This window comes from Protopterus annectens, chromosome 17.part0 (assembly GCF_019279795.1).
Source record: "Protopterus annectens isolate FY-2018-M chromosome 17.part0, PAN1.0, whole genome shotgun sequence".
Classification (NCBI taxonomy): Eukaryota; Metazoa; Chordata; order Ceratodontiformes; family Protopteridae; genus Protopterus; species Protopterus annectens.
In genome coordinates this window covers 551,025,342-551,041,334 of record NC_056751.1, presented here as the reverse complement: position 1 = coordinate 551,041,334, position 15,993 = coordinate 551,025,342, and the positions used below count along the sequence as shown (strand labels likewise).

The 15,993-nt window shown below is 40.8% G+C and overlaps 1 protein-coding gene across 1 annotated transcript in view; it reads left to right on the top strand.

Moving 5' to 3' along the window:
• Nucleotides 1-2,015: 2,015 nt before the first annotated feature.
• The window catches only part of MOB2 (MOB kinase activator 2), an 884,625-nt gene continuing 870,647 nt past the window's right edge, over nucleotides 2,016-15,993 (top strand). Inside the window, exon 1 of the mRNA XM_044059677.1 lies at nucleotides 2,016-2,514. Within this exon, the coding sequence (XP_043915612.1) occupies nucleotides 2,498-2,514 (17 nt within the window). The 5' untranslated portion in view covers nucleotides 2,016-2,497. The remainder of the gene's footprint in view (nucleotides 2,515-15,993) is intronic.

The following is a 15,993-nucleotide window of genomic DNA, read 5'->3' as shown; positions in this document are numbered from 1 at the left end:
TCTCAACTTCTAACAGCAAGAAATCTGGACAAAGACACAAATAATTGGGGGGGGGGGGGTTGGCAAAGGCCCCAAAATAGGGATTTTGTTTTAAATATTGCTCTTACAAACTTAGATAGTTGATAGAATAACAGGATTTGCATTAGTATGAATTTTCTGAAGGCTATGAAGTCTGAAACTCAAATTTTTGTCATTATTTTTCTGACTTCAGCCCTCAATGTTTTGCCAGTGATTTGATAGAAAACCACAATTTTATGAGAAACAAACCAACAGTATGATGAGATAAAAATCTGGACATTCTGCGAAAATCTTTACAGTTGAGAGGTAGATGACTTCAGATGAGACAGGACGTTCCAGGCATTAAATGTTGTTGTGTCTTTTGGCTTTTCCCGGTTAGGGGTCACCACATAGGAACTCCGGTCCGCTAATGGTTGGCAGTAGACTTTTACATACCGAGGTGCCAGCCCTGACACACAACCTTGTTGTTGTTGTGTCTTTCGGCTTTTCCCGGTTAGGGGTCGCCACAGCGGAACTCCGGTCTGCTAATGGTTGGCAGTAGATTTTTACATACCGAGTTGCCAGCCCTGACGCACAACCTTGTTGTTGTTGTTGTGTCTTTCGGCTATTCCCGGTTAGGGGTCGCCACAGCGGAACTCCGGTCCGCTAATGATTGGCAGTAGATTTTTACGTACCGAGTTGCCTGCCCTAATGCACAACCTTCAACGAAGGTACACCCATTCACGCATGTCTCCACACAGAAGACGCTCTAGCTGAGAATCGAACAGGACAACGTCTTACTGTGAGGTGACAAGGCTACCGCAGCACCACCACCGGGCATTAAATGCACAATGTAAATGTACATACTTAAAAAAATACATTTCTCCATTTTTGAGTAAAAGGAATACATTTTTAAAAAATGTTTTCTGATTTCGGAGGTTTGACCCTGGTTTCAAAGACTCAACCTTGATCTCTGAGGCACTGATAGATTAAACCAGCTCATTGAAATACCTTGAGGTTTCTCATTTCCTGCCCTTTGCTTTCTGGACCATTGAAAATGTCAGCAAATTAAACGATAAGTGCCTTGCTGAAGAACATCAGAGGAAGGAGTTAAATAGTGACTAACTTTCGTGTAAGAGCAGAGTTTGGAAGGTGTCTTGCACTTTGTCCTTCCAATCACTTTATTAAAAAAATAGCGTGCGATTTTACACAGATTTAATGCTACGCTGTACTACGTTGTTTCTTATAATCATATTACTGATTGTTTTTCCTCATGGGAATAACCCCAGACAAATAATAATTTATACTATTATATTTCACATGCGGTGGGTGGTGTCCTGACCTGAGTATGAGTTGCAATAATAATGATGATGATGATAATTATTATTATCCACAGATTAAACTCTGCTGGGTTACATCCGGTGAGGAACTTTTGGATACAGAATTAAGTGAAAGAAGAACATATACGGCTGCTAATATTTAAAACAAAGCAAAAAAAAGTTGCCCTTCCGCGTGTATCAAAATCGATAAAGCTCGCAAACACATCTGCCGTGCAGACAATAATACTTTTCAGAATGTCAATCATATCTCTCAACTGTCCATTTTTTTACAGAATGTCCAGATTTTTGGCGCATATTTTTGGTCTGTTCCTCATAAAACTTGTGGCTTTCTGGAAAATCACTGAACTGATCTGAGGATTGAAGGCACTAAATAATGACAAGCACTTGATTTGCAGACTTCAAATCCTTTAGAAAATGTTAAAACAAACCCTGTTGTTCTAGTAACTTTGTAAGTATATAAGAGCAATATTTGAAACGTGGTCTATTTTTGTCGGACTTTGCCAGATTTCTTGCACTAACAGGTTCAGAGGTATGATGCCAATTTACAAAACAGAAGGAATCTCGTCTACAAATGTTAGACCAGTAGGATACAATTGAACCACCAGCCCCAGAATGCTCAGCATATGCGGAAGTGTGCGAATGCGAAGGAAGAGAGCGGGCAGGGGAGGTCTGATGGAGGCAAATGGGAGGGGGTGGTTCTCTGTTTACTTCCGGATTTCTTGTATGTGGCCGTGGTAGCAGCAGAAGCATTAAGAGTTAGACTGGAGGACTTGCAATTGTACCTATACTGTCACGCCACCTTCTTGCACTAATAGGGAAAGCAGTCCCTGTGAAAGAGAGCACCTTGAACTGTGGTTCCCCCCGGCTTAATGCTGAGGTGCAGTGTTCCGGGTTTGTGCTAAAGCTGTGGCTTGTTAGGAGAGGACACGCTGCGGACAGGAGGTGCACACTCACCTAGTTACCGGTACCGTGCTGGCCTCCCTGTTCTACTGTGCTGTGTCTCCATGCGTCTTCTGCTTAGCCGGTAGCTGTATTGGAGCTGAAGAGATAACTTTTACTCTCCAGTCGTGGATGGTGGTTCGTAAGGGTCATAAAGCTAGCAACGAGAGAAGCCTAAACAGTGAGCAAGAAGCAGCTCTCAGGCTGTACGCCATACAAACATGGACTGGTTAATGGGGTGAGTACTGGATTAGGGTGCATAAAGAACCGTGAAAGTTAAAGGGCTGTTACTGAGCCTTGGCATTTACGGAGAAGCGCACTTGTAGTACAAGTGGTGAGCGGGACAGAGAACAGCATTGCTTAGAAGTTAATGGGATCCTGTGAACAGTAATATGTGTAGTGCCATGAGCTGTAGCTGTAGGACTGTTATAGGGTTATGTAGGGTCGCGCACAGAAGCATTGTCAGGAAAGAATAGTGTGGAGTAGTACGGTAGTAACACAGACAGAAGACTTGTAGTTACCCGAATAGGTTTCAAAAAGTATGACAAGTACAAGTGCTCCTGCACACGCATGGTGGAGACAGTATTGTGCAGGTGGCAGACTGGCTACCCGGAAGAACAGGAATTTGCACGGTATAGGAATTTGAATGTCTGTACTGCTCATTAAGTTGCCTGCTTGTGTATAAGTGTTGTTGCAATGTTTTTGGTACAGAAGGGAGTGCTGTGATTCTATGTATTATGGTTTTATGCATTCCTGCTGCTGTTTTAGTAAATAGTATGCTGTGCGTTTTTCATGCAATCCAGTGGATGCATTGTATGCCATAGTGTCCTTTTGTGCAGTAGCAATATGTGAATATGGGCATAGCCGTGCTTGGGGTGGGGTGTTCAAATGTATACCTTTTATGTGTTGTGTTGCCTAGTTTTAGTCTGACTATTTAAGTATGGACATACTCTGATAGTAACAAAAATGTCTGCTCATCTGTTCATAGGTTCATAGGGCAGATAGCCTAGTATAAACCTATGAACCTAAGGCATTTATAAGCCTAGCCCAAATTTTTGTGGCTTACGCCACCCCTTATATGAAAAAATACTGTGCCCATTAGTTTGTTGTGCCTGTGTCCAGCAGTGACACAGAGATGATTCCCGGGGTAAACCTACGATCTCCCATCCACAGGTCTAGATTTCTCTTGAACAGAGTCAGCGAGGTGCTCTGCCTCACATGGACCGGGATTTTATTCCACAGCATAGGGAGTCTCTGAGTGATAAATCTATCCCTCCAGCACGTCCTATTTATATCCGTGCTAAGGTTTAAGTCGCTTGCTCTAGTGGTTTTGGTGGATTTGGATTTTTTGAGGTGGAGCATGTCCATTAATTCCGGGTTGGACATGGCCTTGTATGTCAGGCACATGTCACCTCTGAGCAGACGGTATGCGACTGAATAGAGCTGGAGTTTCTTCAATCTGGCAGCATATGACAGATTTTGGAGTCCCTTTATCCTTTTGGTGAGGAACTTTTGGGGTCTCTCCAATTGCTGCAGATGTCGGGTGAGATACATCCCGAATGGGGCATTGTACTCGATCATTGGTCTGATAAGTGAAGAGTACAGGGGAACAATAACCTCACAAGATCTGGATGTGAATCTCTGTAGTGATATGTACCATAACGTGTAGCTCCTGATTTTAGCCATGGAAGTGCACTGAAATACTACTCTGAGGAGAAAGGAGGCTTTATGATTGTTAATCATGTCCTTTCACTGGTTTTGCATTTGTTTAAATGTATTATAATTTATTGTTAGATTTTGTTAGTGCTGTTTTACTGTGTATTAAATTTCTTGTCCTATGCCTGTTTACTTGCTTTCTTGGAGTATTACTATATCTGGAATAAAAACTGCATGCAAAGTAATTCAAGATATTTTAGAATATTGTAAAAAAATTGCTTCCAGGTATGTCAGGTTGTTGAAGTACAACATGTGAGGATGGAAGTAGATAAGTCTGAAGTGGCATATGCATAACCCTAATTATTGTGAAACTGCACAGGATGTTACATTTTTCAGTTAGCTATAATGCTTTTTAAACCGTATTTGTGAACTATATATTTTTTATCTAGAGCTTTGCATTAAAGGTGTACTATAATTCCACAGGATATGCTCAAAGAAAGTAGAGTGAATATTCAGGGAGGGTGAGAGAAATTAACATTGCAAACTTAACTTTGTACTCAAGCAGTTGCAAAAGCTGTGTATTCTTTGCTTGTCCTTGGTCTTGTTGCACATCTGAAAAGTTATGAGAACAGCAAACACATTTTGTCATGGGTGTCAAATTGCAAGCTCTAGAGCTCAAATTTCTTATCAAATAACATGAATGTTTAAGAAAGAACATCTGATAAATAGATTTGTGACCGTGGAGCTGGATTGTTGATGTTGGTGGATACAAACTGATGTAGCTACTGAGGCATTTCTTGCATGTGTTACAGGTGAACATTTGCTGAGAAACTGTGTAAAGTGTGAAAATGCCTAACTTGGTAGATAGCAAATACAGTGCATTGAGTGGTAATTTTAGAAAAGTCTTGTTAGTTCTAGATATAGTCAACCTTTCAGCTACACGATAACTGTATCTGACCTGTATGCAATATGCAAATTTTTGATGCAAACTACTAAACTCGTGTATTAAGGAAGAGTGCTTATTCAACTTGAGTGGTACACAGAGCATATTTGCATGTGTAAAACGTACATAAGTATAATTGTATCTATGTTTTGTGGGGGGGGGGGGAGCTGAAACATTATGGTTTTGAGAGGGCCTGCAAAACATGTGCAAGGTGGAAGTTAACCTTTTCTGTTACAAGTTACTACTAGGCCTAGCCTTGGGTGAGTACTCAGACCCTGCAGATGGTTTCAGTAGCCAGCAGATATGTACCATGTTCTTTTTCTGTGTGGGCACACCATGGCACTTCCTTGAAAATTTACCAGGCTTTGGCTGATCGGTCTTCTGCTAGACATGCCCCCCCCCCCCAGCTCATGGCATTCACATATCTTGTAGCTGCCTGTTAGTGAAGAACTACTGTCCTTCAAATTGGAAGGGTGCAGAGATGTTCAAATGCTTTTAGTGAAAAATTGTCAATTCAGGTGCCAATTGTGCAACACTTTGTCTGACAAGAGTTTTATTTTTTTTCCACTTAAATATCAGACTATTTTTAGTAATGTGATATGTGCTTTATCATTTTAGTGATACTCAGCCATTTCATTTTGCTGAGTTCTGTATTTGCTGTTTGTAAGGAAGACATTTGGTATTGGATTACTGGAACTACCCAGGGGGAAATGAGGTTGGCAGAGTAAAATTAGCATTTTTTTTTTTTATTTCTGAAGGTGAACTGCTTCACCTTGGAAGAGACTAGTCTTAAGGTTTGCTATGTAAACATTTTTTTCCCTTATGACCTTTGGTCTGCTTGTTGTATGGCTTAGTTTTCTTGTGCATGTACTACATTGCTCATGACTTGCATGGTGCTTCTGATGACAGCATGTCACAGTAACAGAAATGTTGCATCATTTTTATGCTTTCATGTAATCAGCCTTCACTGCTACAGAGACTAGCCAGTTAACTAACCTTTTTGTAGCATTGCTATTCCTGTAACAGATCATGCCCTTGGGAACAAGTTGTCACTACCTAGGTGCTTTTTTGCATCTAACAAGAGTTCTATAAGTAAACTTACATTTACTAAACTAATGTATTAAAATTAAGATTGAAAATGACCTTGTCGCTGCTTGTGTGTACTGTTGATTTATTGTCACAAATCTTGTAAGATTCTTATAGTATTGCCTCAGGTTGTTTGGGTCTAAAGACATTTATATGTAATGCCCCCCCCCCCCCCACACACACACACACACACTCCCAGCTGTAACTCCTAGATACAGTACATCCCTTTGTCTAATTATAATTAACTCCTTCAAACAGTACATCCTTCTGCTAATTTTGTGGCAGTGCTGTTTGATCAGGTAGTCCTGACCAAAGCATACTCTGACAAGTTGACAGATTGCTGGATTCTAGTTTCCAAAGTCTAATTTAGTTAATAAGTTTGTATATGCATGCATGCTGATTTTGTACACGTTGGGCAGCTTTTTGTCAAGTTAAGGCTGAAGACTGCTAACGAGCTTCTTCATCTTGTTTTAATCCCTTTGCACTGCACATGTTGTTATGAGCACATTAACTTGAGAAGCTGTTGCACTTAGTTGCAGTTGTGATGGAGTCTGTTTAATTATATTGGTGACATCAGAGTTGGCATAGTGCTATATGTACTCCAATTCACTCGATTATTGGCTCTGTAAACTAACATTTAGTGAACTAGTTGTCAACAAAATAAGCTGTGCAATAAATATAATATACTGTCATGTGGGCATCTTAGAATTATCAAAGTTGGTAAAGAGAGGGTAGGGTGTCGATATCGTTTTTGAGCTGAAAGTATTTTTAATTCTCAGAAAAGTTCACCAAGGTGATCTGTAAGCAGTCAGTCAGGTGACAGTTATTCTACATAATTTCTTTCTTTTTTTTTATTTCCCCTGATATCTTGTTTGCCTTTTCTGGAACCATAATGAAGAATGCTTCTGTCGTGTACAGTCTCATGCCCCACTCTCCACGATGTCTGTGTCTTTCTCTCTGTGTCGCAGTTGCTGTGTGGCAGTTTTCCTGTGTGTGTACACTGTCTTTAGTGAGCAGACTTGGTAATGCCCCTTCATAATTCCTCCTCTTGCTTCCACCACCTTTTCCAGATTTTGACAGGTACTAGTACACCACTGTAATTCTGTAGAATCAGCCCCATGCTGTATAGCTTCCCAGTTCTTGGATTGCTTCCGTCTCCTAAATCCTCCTTGGAGTTCAGACATGTCATCAGTGAGGATCTGTCTTAGAATTCCAGCTGTATCATTAGTGGAACCAGATGATATGTAGAATTTTTCTTTGTTGGAACACAAAGTGAGTCCCCATAGATCAAAAATGCAGAATCAGCATGTATATGCCCCTGGTGTTTTTTGTCAAGGGCTACCTGCCGCCTTTGCAGCTGCAGAGGCTGCTGACTTTCTTGAGGGAGTGGTTTTGTATTTCTCGTCAAGTCACTGATGTCACTGATGTGCTGCTAAAGTTTGTAGTTGCTTAGTGGTTGTTTGCTCTTACTGTCCGCATTTCTTTCTGTCAGTCTCTCATTACTAATCAGAGACTGTACTGTACCCTAGTGCTACAGCCGAATGCGAGGGTGAGTGCCTTTTCCCTGAAGCCACATTTGAGGTCTGTTTGAATAGTGTTGTGCCCACTATTGTGGGATGTTTTTTGTTTGTTTCTTTGTGGCAGAGACACCCATACCCTGATGTCACAGCATGATAAAGAGCAGCAGCATTGTATGGTGCGACTGTTGCAAGTAGTATACTTGGAGATTGGGGTGCATAACCCATTATCACATGCAGTGGTGAAAAGTAGGTATTCTTACTAGTCCCATGGGTTTACAATGAGCCATGGTGTGCTTGTCATCAGGATTCTGCATCCGGGAAGATGGTCTGTAGCACAGCCATATAGATCAAGAACAAAACTCAGCAGCAGAATAATAAATTGATCTTGCTATTTAGGTATACACCTTCAAGGTATTTAGCATTAAGTGCCAGTATTGTATGCATATATATTTTTAATTGTTCTCTGGTATATTGTTATTTTTCATGGTATAAAAGTACTGCCTGCCTGTATTTATATTCCAGTTTCCTTTATTACTATTATTTTAATGCATCCTGCAGTTGGAGTTATAGCAGGAGCCTTTTGGTTGCTTTCTGACACTTTTGCTGTCTTGGGCTTTTGAGACTGGCTTCTGTAGGAAATGCTATCATGTTTAGGGAGAGAGACGGATGCTGGAAACATTCTTGATTGGGGGGGGGGGCTCTGGGGTAAATGAACTGGCCCTCAATTTTGGTCTCCAGGTGACTTGGAGGGGTGAAACGTCCTAAAGTATATAATCAGTTTGTGCAGCTGGAGTTCTATGTAGCTGTTGATGGCTTTCACAAGCAGTTACTTGCAGGTGCCTCACCTCTGTATTTCCATTATGGATGACAGTATCATAGCTGCTGACCTTCTTGGGCAGGTATTGGGGACCTGACTTCTATTGTCCACTGTACTTGCCATACAGTAGCTGTTGACTGCCACCTTAGGCAGGTACCAGACTCCTGACTTGTTCTCATTATGGGCTCTGAACTGTATCATGAGATCTGTGCACAGCAAATCTGTGATTTATCTTTGACTTGTTGGAAAGTAATTACTTTGCGTTTGTAATGGAAACCTGACTAACACTCCTTGTTCTTCTTGGTGTTGGCAGTGGCTCCAGGTCGTCTTGTTTATGGAGTAGGATGGAGGGTAATGATTTTATTGCTTTGTCCTGTCTACCATATTAAATAATGTTCTTTAACTTGTCTTTTCATGTGTTTGTGGAAAAGTCATAGACAAACTTGATTCATCCATTCATTTATTGAAATTCGTCTACTCGCGTAATAACTCTAAATTGTTAAATTTGCTGTGTGTTTTGATTTATTAACAGTGAGTGGACTAGTCCAAAGACCCTTTTCAGCCACGACCCCAGCCAGAAGGCATTGCTGTAGTAGAATGCATATATTTATTTTAGTAAGGAGCCTTTTCACTTGGCAATCATTCACAAACCTTTGTAACTGTAAACAAATTCACAAACTGGGAGGGCAGTGTTTATAGTAGTATACAGAATAAAAAAAGGTATTTAGCAGAACAGCAAATTATCGAGTTACATTTGTGAGCTTTTCCAAATACACAAGTTTGTAACCTTTATTCACATTAAGTTTATGTACCCAATAAATGTGGCAAATTTGCAGGCTTGGCTCTCTACAGAACCCATTACTGTGACCTAAGTATAATTGACTGAAGCTTACCATGAGACAGTTTCCGTGGCTGCATGCACCAAATTCAGGGATTGAAGCTGTGACTTTGAACTTCCGTGCTCTTTGCAGGGATAATGGCCTTGTATTTGTTTTTGAAGGTGTGAGCTCTTAGAAGTGATCCATGATTTCTGTTTAAATCCCTTTGCTGTCAGGTAAGCAGTATTGCTTGGATTCATACCATCTTCCATCTGAAGACCTGTCGGTGGTTATCCAAGCCTTGGTTTCTTTACACCTGTACAGTTGTAACTTCTGTACTTGTTACTTCCTGAATCAGAACTTGACTGGATGCAGCTAGTGCGAAATTCTATTGCCCAGCTTCTAATTGGTACACTGTGTCACTACTGTACTAGACTAGCTATGTAGAAATTAATTTGTAATGTTCCTTTTTTGGTGTGTATTGCAGTACATGATCCATTTGCCTTGACAGTCAATGTTTCTCTGCTTTGCCACTTTTGTGTCAGGAGTTCTAACTGTGCAGTTTGAATTCTCTGGTATTTTGGCATTTTGCTTGCAAGCTGTACACCTTTTGGAGCTCTTTTGCAGGTTGAATTTTAGATTCCTTAACATTGGTTTTAAGAGGCTGCTGAAGATGACCAGTTTTCAAGTTTTGTTTTATAGTTTTATTACAACATTATGCGTTCTATTGTAATGTGTTTAGCTGTAACACCTTAAATTTTATTTTAATTCCTTTCTGCCCTGCAGCACGAACGTGATGATTTTGTAAACTTTGTCAAGCAAATCAGACAGTAGAAGCAGTTTGAGTATGCTGCAGTAAATGGAATGCACTGCTCGCACTCTGAAACCGACAAAAAAGATAAGTGTGTTATGTCAGAAAACTAAATAACTTGTGTACATTTCAGACTTGTAGCACTGCAGTCTCATCCCATACACATGTAGCCGCTACAGGACAACATTATGTTTGCTGTAATAATGTTGCAAAGTGTCTGGCAGCTTTTAATGCTGTCAGTTTAACAGAGGTACACTTTGCTTCTGGCCACTGTCTCTGTGGCATGGCTAAGTGTGTTACAGCTTTCAAAGATGTAAAACACTGTGCTTCATGTTTTTTCTCTCTAGCTGATGTTGCTTTAACTGCCTCAATTTTCTATTTACTAAGAATTTTATAACTGGTCCTTTCTGCTGATAAACTGGTTGTGTGTTCTTCAAAATGGATGACAGGATTCACCTTGCAGTCTTTACTGCTGTCCACTCTCTAGATGAATTTCTTTGCTTCCATTTCTTAAAACACACATATATGAGACATGATTATTATATTTTGGTTATAGTGTCTCTTACTTTTTGTTCTAATTTTCACATCTGCATTTCCTAGGCTCTTACACATAGCAGCACCAGAAACTGTTAGTTTATTTTAGTGATCTGTATTTCACTGTAGTAGTAAAATAATGGACTTTAATTTTTGTCTCGTCAGCTGCCTGATCGGGACCGCACTCTCCTCCCCTCCCTTTAGTTTACTGTCTTTGACTGTAGTAAAGCAATGGACCTAATTATCTGTGTAGGTCTGCAGAACTAAGATGGACTCTCCTGTCCCACATTTTAAGTCTGCCTTCCTAGACTGAACTGTGAGTGTTCTGCCTGTCAATGTTAGACTAGTGAGAGTAGATAATAACTCGCTTGCAAACTCATTTGAACCCCCCCCCCATTAAGTATATCCGATTTCAGTACGTCATTGTTATTGTCTGGTACTCCTACCTCTCAACTGCCCAGACTTTCGCAGAATGTCCAGATTTTTCCCTCATTTTTCTGGATTTCTGTGGCTAATCAGTGAGGAATGACTTCACTAAATAATGACAGGCATTTGAGTTTCAGACTTCCCATCCTTCAGAAAATACATGGTAACCCAAGACATTTTATTCTGACAAAAAGTTTAGAAGTGCAGTATTTAAAATGTGTCCCTATTTTTGGGAATTTGTCCCACCATTATTTATGGCTTTGTCAAGATTGTTTTGTGCTAAGAGGTTGAGAGCTACACTGGTGCTTTCCCAGTCTTCAGTACTTTCATCAGACGAAGTTCTGATTTTGTGCAATTCCATTTCCCACTTGCTTCTTTTTTATTTGAGTCTGTGAGCACGTTTGTCTGTAACCCACGCTGTCCTGTAAACTTTCCCACTGAAGCAGGAAAGGAGTACACCATGCTTTGGTGCTCAGGAAGGAGGTTATTGTGGTGCTGTGATGGTAGCATGCGTCTCTCTCTAGGCTGTTTTACTGAATAATGATCTAACATTTTTTTTTCCTTCTTTCTGACTTGTGTGTGTTTTGCAGGCACATTTTGTCTGGCAGTGATTATGCTCTTGATGGCATGTACCACCCTTTTTGTTTAAAAAAAAAATTTCCTGCACACTGCCTTATAATGCAGTTGTAGTTGCAAGAACAGTACAGCTATCCGGCTCCCCCCAAACTTCACTCAACATATAGGAGGCCTGCAGATGTATCTGAAATTTCAGTCCTGTATTTATTTGACACCTGAATTCATTACATTAACCTTCTGTTAGTAGCCATCAACTTGGAGCCAGCTGTTGAACTCCCTCCTCAACCTGACAGACTTCTGGTTTGCAGTTTAGGCAATTGTCTTGGAGCATTTTTGTTTGCTAGTGCATAAATGTCTTTTTCCCTTTTCTCATTCTTTCTCGTAACTACAAAATTTTTGGGTTTCTTTTTTTTTTTTTCAGAACACTGCAAGTTCTGGGGTTCTGTTCATCGTACCTTTTCAGCGTACATTATTGACTTTTCTGTGTTTCGTTTTCAAGGTCCCATACTGTCATGCTTCCTTTTTGTGGTGGTTACATTTTCTTGGTTCTGTTTTTTCAGTTGTACCCGCATTAATCTTATTGTACATGTCTGTAAGTTAATGTAGCTCTACTTGCTGTTTTGTGATAGTTAATATGACTTTGCCTCATGGACCAGTAGAATTCTTGGAACATGCTCGTGTATGAAACACTAGAACATCTCTGGTAAAAATACTCATTTTAATCTTTGACAAGGTTTTTTTTTTTTTTTTTTTTTATATATATACATAGAGTTCTATACCGGCATATATGAAACCCAGAGTTGAGTATAATTACTGTGCTTGCTTACATTTCTTTGCAGCTGCCATCCTAAGTCTTTCTGTGACCCACTTTGCATTTTACAGTATCAGCAATATTCTGTGTGCCCAGCTATAGTACAATGTACTTAGTTTACTTTTCGGAGCATTGGCACATTTTGTTACAGCTTTAAAGAGGGCTTTCATATTCATTTCAGAGGTTTTGTTTGGAAATTTAGAACGAGGCAATATCCGGTAGAAAACTAGCAAGGCTGCATCATTAACATGTATGCTGGTGATTCCTTGCCTCTGATTGGAGGGTGATGACTTCATTTCTTAGCTCACTTCATTTGTATTTGTCTTTTCTTAACCCTTCAGGCAGTAATTTTTTGTATGATTTTCACTTTGTGTGCTGCTTGAAATTCAAAAGTGCCCATCATAAAGTATTGTATTATTTCCAAAGGGTGTTTTGTCAGCAGGTACATGCTCCTCTCTACATGTGTGCATCTACACGTGTGTCAGTTCCAAGCAGCAGAGTTAGCATATCAAGCTGGGTAACAGTTCTACATGACAGGATAACATGGCTGTCTTGTGGCCAAGGATCTGAGGAGCTAAAAAGTACATTCTTCAGCTATCCTTCGGTTAGGCATAAGTTCCATTTCTTATTAAACCAAATTTGTCCACCTTATTTACAGTTGTCCTTAGTAATACATACCATTTTGCTGAAACCTCAAGAGTCTCTACACTTTTTTTTTTTTGCAGTGAGTGCAGCCTCTTTCCTCCCATACCCCCCCCTTTTCACTTGTGGAAAACTGAGATAATCCGCAAAGCTTGAGTCAGGTCTGGTATCCTTCCTGTGACCCAGGCAGTGTCGGGACCAACAAGAAACCATGGTGCAAAGGATTAGTCCTGATTAAAAATCACTTTAGCAGATCTAGGAGACTTGTTCTCGGTTGCCTTCTCGGTGGGAGGAATAAAGGCACCCCCCACCCTGTTGAAGTTTCAAGTGGCTTATTCATTTAAGTGAGTAGTTAGACCAATGGTTAACTAGGTAGGCAGTCCATCTACTCACTTAACTGAGTAAGCCACTTGAAACTTCAACAAAGCGGGTCTGTTCCTCCTACCAGGAGGGCATCAGAGAGCGAGTCTCCTACTTCTGGTAGCTAAAGTGAAATTTTTTTCTTTTTTTTTTTTTTTTTTTTGGGACTAATTATGTGTACTCCCCTCCATAGAAAAGGGAACAGAGATGTAGCTTTGCCATTATATTCATATCTTGTGGGTATGAATAATACTGTGTGTGTCTACACCCACACATTACAAGTTTGATATTGCCAGCTAATTTAAGAAGGCAAATTCCATGCATCCAGGATCTCTCCAGAATTGTACTTGGACATAGTAAGTTGGAGCAGCCCACAGTCATTGAATGAAAAGTTTTCCAGAAATATTTTGAGATGGTGCTTGTTCAGTCAGATTGGAGCTGTAACTTCTGATTATAAGCTCATCTGTGGGACATTTCTTACACTTGTACTTCTAAGGAAGCTCATTAATTGCCATACCCATAACCAGGAGAATTTGGCATTTTATTGGGGAAAGAGGTATAGAGTAAACTCATAAATCACATTTTTGTCGAGTTTCCTAATGACCTGCAAAATGTGTTTTGAAAGAAGTGATGGGTATTTTGCTTTGCTGAACTGTGAAGCTGGACCTCATGAGCAATTTTTGCACTTCTTGACCCCGCTGCCTGCCAAACATCAAACTGTCTTAGCCTATCGGCTCATTCATTCTCTTCACCAGATGACAGCCCTACAGCTTTTCTTGTCAGTTGTAACGAAGTGTGCCCTGATGTGCGGGGAGGGGGCACACAGTGGGCTTATGTCAGAGATCCTCCCTTAGGGCATCCCTCACTTAAAGGGGTGGTCATTTCAGACAGTCCAACTTATATCCTTGCAGCAGGAGTAGTTTGTTTCATCAGTCTTCACCAGTTGGAACACACCACCTTGTGTTTCTCCAAGTGCAAATAGACTCCCCTTGAGCAAGCCACACCCCTTCAATACCACTGCCCCCCCACTTAGCTCCTTTAGTGCCAGGCTGCTAAAAGAATCCCCTGCCACCTGGATCATAGCTGGGTCTCCATCCCTCTGCACCATGGAACCAGGCTTTCTCGTGAGCTATTTTTAAAACTTGCAGTTGTTTGTACATTGAGCATTCGTAGTGTGAATTGTAGCCTTTCAGAGGCTATAGATTTTGTTGCATTGTTTTATTTCCTGTTGTGTACTAGAAATGTGCTTTTTATAGTAGTACCGCCATAAAGTTGTACTGGGGGTAGCTGCAAGTTTGCTTACTCCAGTAGTTGTGCTTGTATCATTAGTGTAGTAACCTTGCTGAAAGGTTGGGGAATATCATGCTTTCTTCTTTTTGTACCCTCCTAGGATTGAACATATGATGCAGGTTACTTCCACTCAGTTGGCTTGTTTGTTTTTTGGTCATAGAAGCTGTTACCTCCACTCAATTGGCCTGTTTGTTTTTTGGTTATTGAAGCTGGGGACTCCTCAGCAGAAGGTGCCCATGGTGGGCACTAAGGAGTGGGTCAGCCTTGCTGCTCCTGCGAGGTGGCCCACCTTCTCCTTCACTAGGACACCCCCATCTGATGGCTTTTTTTGAGCTCCAGTTTATTTGCTTTTCAAAGGTTCTCCTTTGCTCACTGTGTAGTTACACACGGCAGAGACCTGAGGCTCTACAGGGAAGACACCTAGTGCTGTCACAAGGTGTCAACCAATGTGGTGAGCCAGAATTTCTCACTATGGGTGTGCAGGCAGTTACTGCTGCTCACTCCCCATCTTCCCTGCTAGCTCCTACAGGTATTGAAAAAAAAGTACACCAGGAGCCACTGACTGGGAACAAAGTCCAAGTTTAATGGTGATTTTGGTACCTTGGCAAACTGGTCCGGGCCTCCTCATATACAGTGGTGCTGCTTTTACACACTTCTTCTGTAGTATTCCTGGCTCCTACACCCCCCAATATTCCTACTCCGCGATCGCACTACAGCGAAAGAAAGGGAAATTTCCCATTCCGCGCTATATGCATAAGCGCAAAACGGGAGATTTCCCAGTCCTCCGCTATAGTGCGGTCACGCAGCTCTTAGATGACAGCTGCAAGGGTGCAGGGGGGACTGCAAGGGTGCAGGGGGGACCTAGCCCCCTGCAAAAGGTAACTGAACTCATTTTTATATTTATTTATTTATTTATTTCCAGTTTGATTACTGGGGAAGTCCACTGGGCCCAGAGAGCTCGTTTTCAGTGGATGCCCGGGGAGAAAAGCTCCATGAGACAGATTACAGTAAAGATAGCAGTCCAATAAAAATAAAAGTGCAAGTACAAATACATATAAAATATTACAAAGTGTGAGCAATAGTGCCCATAGTGGAAAAATATTGTGCAGATAGCTTTTGACTTTAACTATGGGAATTTGTTAAAATGTATTTACAGAGTGTAAAAGATCGTATGGGAATTGGCTATAGAAGATTATAGCCAGCTATAAGGTGCTCAGTTTTGAAGTTGTTTGTGTTTGACATTGTCCTTAGTGTGGAAGGAAGAGAGTTCCATTTCTTACCTAAGGAGAGGAGTTGTTGTCCAGCAGGACATTTAGGTTTGTGGACAGTAAGTTTTGGTGTTCAGAGTTCTATTTGGGGTGTATGGGGGAAGGATGTTAGAGTGGGGCACTTGGATTAAATATTAGTCTATGTGCTGTAGTGAGCTG